At 44.1% G+C, this 8,475-nt stretch overlaps 1 protein-coding gene across 1 annotated transcript in view; it reads right to left on the bottom strand.

Annotated features, from left to right (window-relative positions):
* The window catches only part of Lyrm7 (LYR motif containing 7), a 23,011-nt gene that overhangs the window by 11,553 nt on the left and 2,983 nt on the right, over window positions 1-8,475 (bottom strand). Inside the window, exons 2-4 of the mRNA XM_005376068.2 lie at window positions 7,306-7,378; window positions 5,470-5,540; window positions 21-102 (exon numbers count right to left, since the gene is read on the bottom strand). Of these exons, the coding sequence (XP_005376125.1) occupies window positions 21-102; window positions 5,470-5,540; window positions 7,306-7,378 (226 nt within the window). The remainder of the gene's footprint in view (window positions 1-20; window positions 103-5,469; window positions 5,541-7,305; window positions 7,379-8,475) is intronic.

The raw sequence follows: 8,475 nt of genomic DNA, 5'->3' as shown, positions 1-8,475 counted from the left end.
TTTTCTTTCATTTTACTTACTCAGTGTATTGTGGTCTGTGTGAATGCCTTGTATGACAGATGTTCTGAGTAACAGTTCAACGTCAGAACCTATTTTCATGAGCTGTTAAGAAATCCAAACAAACAGAATAAATCTTTTGAGCATTTCATATGAGTATACTATTTTTGCAAACTATAGTTTTATTCCTTTTATTTACTTTCTTTTTGGTTTTTCTGAGACAGGGTCTCACTATGTAGTCAGACTGGCCTTGAATTTACCATGCAGCCCTGACTGGCCTCAAACTCATGAAGATCCTCCTGCCTCAGCCTCCTGAGTGCTGGGATTACAAGCATGAACCACCACACCTGGCTTACAATTCCACAGTTAAATAATACTGTTTTTAACATTTTGCAGTTAACCCAAGCAGTATAGAAAGCCCAAGTATACATATGTATAATTTTAACTTGTGTCTGTCCATTTCATATTTTGTCTCAAAATAGATTTAGAGTATCTTTGTTATAACGTGTATTTTTAATTGTATTTAAATGCATATTCCAAACTGGGTGTGGTGGCGCACGCCTGTAATCCCAGCACTCAGGAGGCTGAGGCAGGAGGATCGTTGCGAGTTTGAGACCTTCCTGGGCTACAAAGTGAGCTCAAGGCCAGCCTGCACTGCATAGCGAGACCTTATCTCAAAAAGACAAAAAAAAAAAAAGGCATATTCCAGAGGGAGGCGTTTGCAGCATTGGGGACTGAACCCAGGGCCTCGCACATACTTGGCAAGTGCTCTCCCACTGAGCTACATCCACGCCCTGACCCCGCTGAGCAGGACGATGTTTTATAAACGAGAAGTACTGGCTCTGGACTCAGAGCGGCTGGAGTCCAGCTCGGGCTCTGCCGGCGGGGTGTGGCCGTCAGCTAAGCACCTGCTCCCTCAGTTTCAGACCTCGCCCAATGCAAGATGAAGCACCGGCCCAACAGTGGCTCTCCAAGCTCCGAACCCAGAGCGGCGCTGAGATCCCGGCAGGCACCCTTGAGGTCAGAGTTACAGCCAGAGCACGGGGCCCTCCCGGTTTGCACGGTAAGCAGAGGCGGCGCTTTCTCTGTGAGTGCAACCTTTTATGTGACAGAGCTGACAAGCTGATTTTTCAGATGCATCTGGCACTTTCTTCACCATGAATGCAATGAGTGCGTCGCCGAAGGAGAACAGTATTTACTGACAATGACAAAATGGAAGCTTTCAAGCAAAAACTGGACTTCTGGAGAAATCGTGTCTACTACAGTGAGCTTGAGAACATTACAATACTTCAGCAATTTTCTGATGAAATGGATATTAATACTAACAGGTCTGATTTTAAGATACAGTATCACATAATGAACTATGTCAACATTTGGGGGCCAGAGATATAGCTCAGTGGCACAAGCACCTACGTGGTAAGTGCAATGTCCTGAGTTCGATTTCTGGTACCAAAAAAAGAATTTGGAAGACCTGTATTCCTTAGTAAACCTGCATTTCCCAAATCAGCCGGGTGCGGTGCCGTGGTCATGTATGGGTAAACCCCACTGAAAGGGAGGGGCCCGCCAGTGCTGATGGCGAGGACAGGAAGTGGCGAAGCTCTTCTGGGTGTATTTTTTTCTTTTTTTCTGTCTTTTTAAGACAGGGTCTCACTATGCAGTTCAGGCTGGCCTTGAGCTCACTTTGTAGCCCAGGCTGGTCTCGAACTCGCAATGATCCTCCTGCCTCAGCCTCCCGAGCACTGGGCTTACAGGCGTGTGCCACCACACCCGGCTTTTCTGGGTGTATTCTGAAGTCGGAGTCAGTAGGGTCTGTCACAGGTGGGACAGGAGACGGGAGAGCAGTACGGGAAGTGTGTGCCACAATCTTTGGTCTGAGCATCAGGGCAGCGGGGTCTCCCGTCCTGACACCTGCGAGGGGCCTGGCCGGCAGTGAAAGTAGAGAAGCGGGCCTCTCCCAGTGCAGGTGCACAAGCTGTGTCAAGTCCTGGATGTCAGGCCGGAGACGAGGCTGTGGGGAAGCGGGGTTGGGACGAGCGGAAGGTCTGTGGGAACCTAGAGCCAGAATCATCACCGTCCACTGGTCTAACATAACAGAGTTGCATAGCATAACCTTGAAGACATTACCACTTGGCAGACTAGGCTATCAAAGAATATTCACAATCATCTGAAAAGCCTATTAGATACTTCTACCTTTTTCTTGTTTTTTTTTGTTGTTGTTGTTTTGAGACAGGGTCTTACTATGTAGCCCAGGCCAGCCTCGAACTCACAGCAATCCTCCTGCCTCAGCCTCCTGAGTGCTGGGATTACAGGCGTGCACTATCACACCCGGCTACTTCTACACTTTTGTAACTACATATGTGTGTGAGGCTGAATTTTCTTCATATACTACAACCTAACAAACATACTATACTAAAGAAGGGATAAGAATTTAGCTGACTTCCATGGAGCCAGATATTCTTTTTTTGTTGTTGTTGTTTTTTTTGTTTTGTTTTTTTTTGGTTTTTCTCAGGTACCGGGAACCGAACTCACGACCTTGCACTTGCCAGGCAGGCACTTTGCCGCTGAGCTAAATCCCCAGCCCCGGAGCCAGATATTAAGATTTATACTGGGAATGGTGGCCCATGCCTGTAGTCCCAGCTACTTGGGAGGCTGAGGCAGGAGGACTGCACATTTGAGACCAGCCTGGGCAACTCAGCAAGACTTTGTCTCAAAAAAAATAATGATAATAATTTTGGGGGGGCCCGGGAGGATGGCTCGGCAGCACAGTGCCTACTTGGCAAGTGCAAGGTCCTGAGTTCGATTCCCAGTACCAAAATAATAATAATAATTTTTTTCTTTTAGCGTTACAGATGCAGTTCAGCACTACAATGCTTAGCTAGCATGTGCAAGGCCCTAAATTCAATCCTTAGAACTGCAATTTAAAAAAAGAGATTTAAAAAAATATAAATAATGTCACTCTTTCCAATTGTTCTTTGATTTTTTTTTTTTTTTTTTTTTTGTCTTTTTGAGACAGGGTGTCGCAATGCAGTTCAGGCTGGCCTTGAGCTCACTCTGTAGCCCAGACTGGTCTCAAACTCGCAACGGTCCCCCTGCCTCAACCTCCCAAGTGCTGGGATTACAGGCGTGCGCCACCACGCCCGGCCCAATTGTTCTTTGAAAACATAACTTTTTTCATAAAATTGTATTATTTCTTCCCATACAATGGGTTTATTATTATTTTAAAATGAATTAACAAATACATTTTCTAAATTCTCAGATTAAATTCCTAATATAATACCGATTTAAACATCTTTCTAGGGCTAGGGATATAGCTCGGTGGCATAAGTGCCTGCCTTACAAGAGCAATGTCCTGGGGCTGGGGATTTAGCTCAGCAGCACAGCACCTGCCTGGCAAGTGCAAGGCCGTGAGTTTGGTTCCCGGTACCTCAAAAAAAAACAAAAAAAACAAGTGCAACGTCCTGAGTTTGATTCCCAGTACAAAAAAAAAAAAAAAAAAAAAAAAAGAAGGAAAGAAAAAAGAAAAACAGCTTTCTAGGGGTTGGGGAGATAGCTCAAAGGCACGGTGCTTGCCTGGCAAGCGCGAGGTCCTGGGTCCCATTCCCGCTTCCAAAAAAAAAGAAAAAAGAAATGAAGAGCTTTCTAGGGTCCTCAATTCTAAGAGCACAAAGGCATGTTGAAACTGCCAAGTTTGAGGACTACTGTTCTACTGGCACCTTGATTTCATGAACTCCCTATTACATGAGGGTGTCACTATTTAAGAAGTACTAAATACTCAAGTGCAGAGTATTTAGAAAGAGTTGTAGGAAGTACAAAATATACAGTCTATAAATAACAGATAGGGCCCAGGATATACCTCAGCGGCACAGTGCCTGCTTGGCAAATGCAAGGTCCTGAGTTCAATTCCCGGTACCAAAAAAAAAAAAAAAAAGATATCCCTTACGTATGAAATTAATGTACTATAAGTAAAATGAATATGGGAGATGGTTTACTTCCACAGTTTAGTTGATATAAACTGATCTCAATTTTCAAAAATTATTTCTTTGAATTGGGTCTTGCTGTGTTGCCCAGGCCGGTCTCCAACGGTTTTTTGGTCTTTTTGAGACAGGGTTTCACCATGCAGGTCAGGCTGGCCTTGAACTCACGGTGATCCTCCCGTCTCAGCCTCCCAAGTGCTAGGATTACAGGTATGTGCCACCATACCCAGTCGATCTCCAACTCTTGAGTTTAAGCAATTATCCTGCCTCAGCCTCCCAAGCAACGAAGTCTACAGGCATGCACCTGTAAGCCTGACTCGGTTGAAAAATCTTTCATCATAATTTCAAAATTTAAAAATAATTACCAAAATGTTATTAATCAATCCATTGAAGAGAAAATCATACAAACCTCCTGATACATCTTTTAACTTCTCTTCACATTATGAGTTGATTACACATTCATTTTAACTTCTGCCATAAATAAATGTATACACCATTTGTCCTACCATATCTTTAAGCAAAATCTCTCCCTTTTTTATATTATAGAGGTCGAAATAGGTTATATCAGTTTATCTCATTAGATAAATTATTACAAGCACTCTTTCAAAAATGGTATTTTAGCCAGGCATGGTGTGCATGTGCTGCCGAAGCGAGCACACAGCCAGGCATGATGGTGACGCTGTCAGTGCCAGCTACTTGAGGGCTGAGGCAGGAGGACCACAAATTCCAAGGCCAACCTGGGCAACTTATCAAGAGCCTGTGGCAAACAAAATTAAAAATAGTAGCAAGTATTGTCTGACCTACTGCTTCAACAAACCAGAAGAAAAGCAATTATATGAGTTAATACAAAGACTTCAGCTAACCAAAAAAAAAAGGGGCTGGGATGTGGTTCAGTGTTCCCTGAATTCACTCCCCAGTACCCCACCAAAATATCCTCTACTAATATAAATTCATTCTTACCAGATTTTCAAATTCATGGAAATTCTATTCAGCATAGAAGACATTCTCCTAACTTGTGCCTTTCTTTTTCCCAAACCAATTTTTAGAATGGTAACTGCCCCTGCAAATAGTTTTCTGTTTTTCATTTTCTTTCTAAGGTCCCTTTTCCTACTTCCATACAGCTAACACAGGAAGCTCAGGACGGGGGCAATACTCATAGGCGAGAACACACACTGTACAGCAAAGGAATCATCATATATTTTCTCAGTGACCATCTCTTAAGTGCAGCTCACAGACTGGCATCAGCAGAGTGTCTTCAAGTACGGCAAGTGCCGAGTGGTTCAGCGGGTCTGGCTCCAACCGTGGCTACTCCACGTGCTTCTATCGCCTGGCTATGGACAGATGGGCGTGAGGGGCTGGGCCACGCCTAACCAGCGAGGGCGGCCCACCGCGTCAGCGCTCAGCGCCAGGCCCGACATACCCCACTACTTTCACCATTTCCTCTTTGCCAACATAACTTTACCAGTTTTATTGGAACTAAGAAATTCAGCTACTGTACCTCTTCTATTTTCTTAGGAGAAGTCTCACTTTTATTACTTTTGAATTCTTCATTAATCTTTATCCTGGCTGCTAGAGAGAGAGAAAAAAATGTACAGTTATTTGTTCTCCTAATTTATAATTCCCATCACAATAATTTACATGTCATTCTTTATTAATTCCTACTTCTCTAGCATAGGTTTGCTCTCATGTAAAACAAAGCATTAAAACATGTATTGAGTCTCTTGGAGAGCTTTTGATAGGCTAGGAAATTTATTAAAAGGAAGGGAGGGAGGGAGAGAGGGAGGAAGGAAGGAAGGAAGGAAAAGAAAGAGAAAGAAACTTTTAGCATTGTAGTATTTTCGTATCCCAGCACTGGGGAGGAAAAGGCAGGAGGATCGCTGTGAGCTCAAGACCAGCCTAGGCTACACGGTGACTTCAAGGCCTGCCTGGACAACATAGTCAGAACTTGTCTCAAAAAATTTTTCTTTCTTACTCTTAATTCCATTTGGGTATCTATAGCTACTGAAATCTAATAAATCCAAATTAACGCTTTATACACAAGGTCTAAGGATTTATATTAAATGATTTAAGATGGCAAAAAATACAACTGTGTTAAACTATATATGCACATACAAAGATATAGATATATAAATATCTCTCTATATAAACATCTCTCTCTCCATATATATATACATGAAATCTTGCCTGATACTGATATCCTTGTCACTTGTAATGCAAGCGACAAAACATCTTATAGACACCACCGAGACTTCAGTATCACAGCAGCAAAATTTAGTCTCCTACGACCAGCCTTAGTGTGTTGTGGCATTTGTGGAACAATCAAGCACTTGGTAAATGTGCAATAAATGCTAGCTGTTAAAACTGTCCCACTCACGAAGTGTACAGCAACAGCCATGCTGTGTGGTAGCGGACAGCCGAACAAGCTCCCTTCTGGGCTGCCGCATTGCAGTACGAGAGCCTGGGCTTGGGAATCAGCCCCAGCTCCCCTTCTCCCTAAGCATGACGTGTACGGAGAACCTCTCCGTATGTGTCAGTTTTCTCATCTGCAAAACTAGGAATTATAATAGCAACTAGTTGGTAAAGCTGACACGGGACCTGAAACAGGGATCTGTGTGACGCCCACACAGCGTACGTGCCTTCGCATGTAAGTTATTTCTGCTAGTACAGAAGCCTGAGTCCTTGGGGACAGTGCGGACACCTTCCCAGCGGCCTCGGAGGTCCTGGGTGGTACGAAGAGCAGGGCTGGACAGGACGGACGCTGAGCCCAAGGTTCCAAGCGGCGGCTTCGCAGTGGGATAGGACTCCCCGAACGGGGCCCTGCGGAATTGGGCCGCACTCAGGCTACCGTCTCCGCGACAGCTGCTGCCAGCTCCAGACTGACTCGGCACACTCACAATACCTACTGTCTGGCCCTAGAGGGAGTGAGCACTCTCGTACTTAACAGAGAAACGGGTCTCCCGGCTGGCACGCAGGCGAGCAGGGGAGAACACCGACATTGATTCTCATCGCTCCTCTATTAGCCGATGTGTTTGTCCGAGACAGGTTCTTACCACCTAGTCCAGGTTGGCCGAGAACGCCCTGTGATCTTCCTGCTTCGGCCTCCTCAGTGTAGGGATTACTGATATGCACCACCACGCCCAGTTTATTTGTTGGTTCTTTATAAGAACTGGATCTTTTACATTTTTGGTGCAAGCTAATCTTTATAAAATACTTCAGGGGGCAGTAAAGGTTATTCCCTGAAATGGTCTTCACCCCACAGGCAGGGTTTCTCGGGACAGCAGCTAGCTATAGAACGGACTTGCTGCAAAGGGGAAAAACAGATATATTTGTTTACCTTCTAAAGCTCTGGCATCATTTTTAAAAACTTGTTGTCTAGTCCTGTGCAGTGTTTTAAAGAGCTGTAAAACCTGCTAAGAAAACCAATTCAGACCTTGTAAGAAAAAAAATGCACAATTCACATCATTGTATTATAAGGATTAAACAGTATTCAAACAGTACTCTTTTTCTGTTTGTTTCTCAAACTATTTTTCAGATTATGTCACGAACACCAGGGGTTGCCAAAGTAACTCCCTGTATGATTTATTTTAAGTTTCAAAACTTTCAGGCAGTGGAGGATAGCTTGGTGGTACGGCAAGTGCTTAGATTTGATCCCCCAGCAAAAAAAACAGACAAAAAAGCTATTTAAAAAACTTAATAATTCTGCCAAAAGGGGTTGGGGATTTAGCTCAGTGGTAGAACACCTGTCTAGCAAACTGGAAGTCCTGGGTTCGGTTCTCAGCACCAAAAACAAAAGCTAAACAAACTCATCTAAAATACAAAAAATCAAAAAAAAAAAAAAAAAAAAAAAAGAAAGAAAAGAGACCGAAAAAATCTAGGCAAATAATTCTGCCAAAAAACATTGCTAGGGTTATAGGCATGCACACAGCTCCCGGCTACAAACTTATTTAACAGAGCCCAGAAAGAAGATGCTTCAGGTAATTAATCCATGTTTAACTGCAATTTCTCAGAAGACTGGAATGCTCAGATTTAGGATTATCCTGGGCCAGGAGTGGTGACGCACACCTGTAATCCCAGCACTTGGGAGGCTGAGGCAAGAGGATCACTGAGTTCAAGACCAGCCTGGGCTACAAACTGAACTGCATAGGGAAACCCTATCTCAAACTCCTCCTGCCTCAGCCTCCTGAGTGCTGGGCTTGGGTCTCTATTTTATTTTTACTTTCTTTATTTTGTGGTGCCTCAGCACTGCAGTACATGCCCAGCCTGCTTCTGCAGTGCCAGTTCCTGAAGGACTTTTGTTTCCTCAAACCAGAAACCTGCAGGTCATCCTTAAGACACCCGCTCTCCATGCGGAGACTTGGAGATGTCTCTCCAATCATTTCATGTCCCCCAGCCCAGAAACTATTTAGGTTCACACGATCTCCATCTCCTCCAAAGGTCTTTCTGCCACCATCCCTCCTTCACTCCAAATAGTCTCCCAGTAACCTGACACTCACCAAGCACACTC

Source organism: Chinchilla lanigera, unplaced genomic scaffold (assembly GCF_000276665.1).
Source record: "Chinchilla lanigera isolate Chin_1 unplaced genomic scaffold, ChiLan1.0 scaffold00007, whole genome shotgun sequence".
Lineage (NCBI taxonomy): Eukaryota > Metazoa > Chordata > Mammalia > Rodentia > Chinchillidae > Chinchilla > Chinchilla lanigera.
This window is presented reverse-complemented; position numbering and strand designations above follow the sequence as displayed.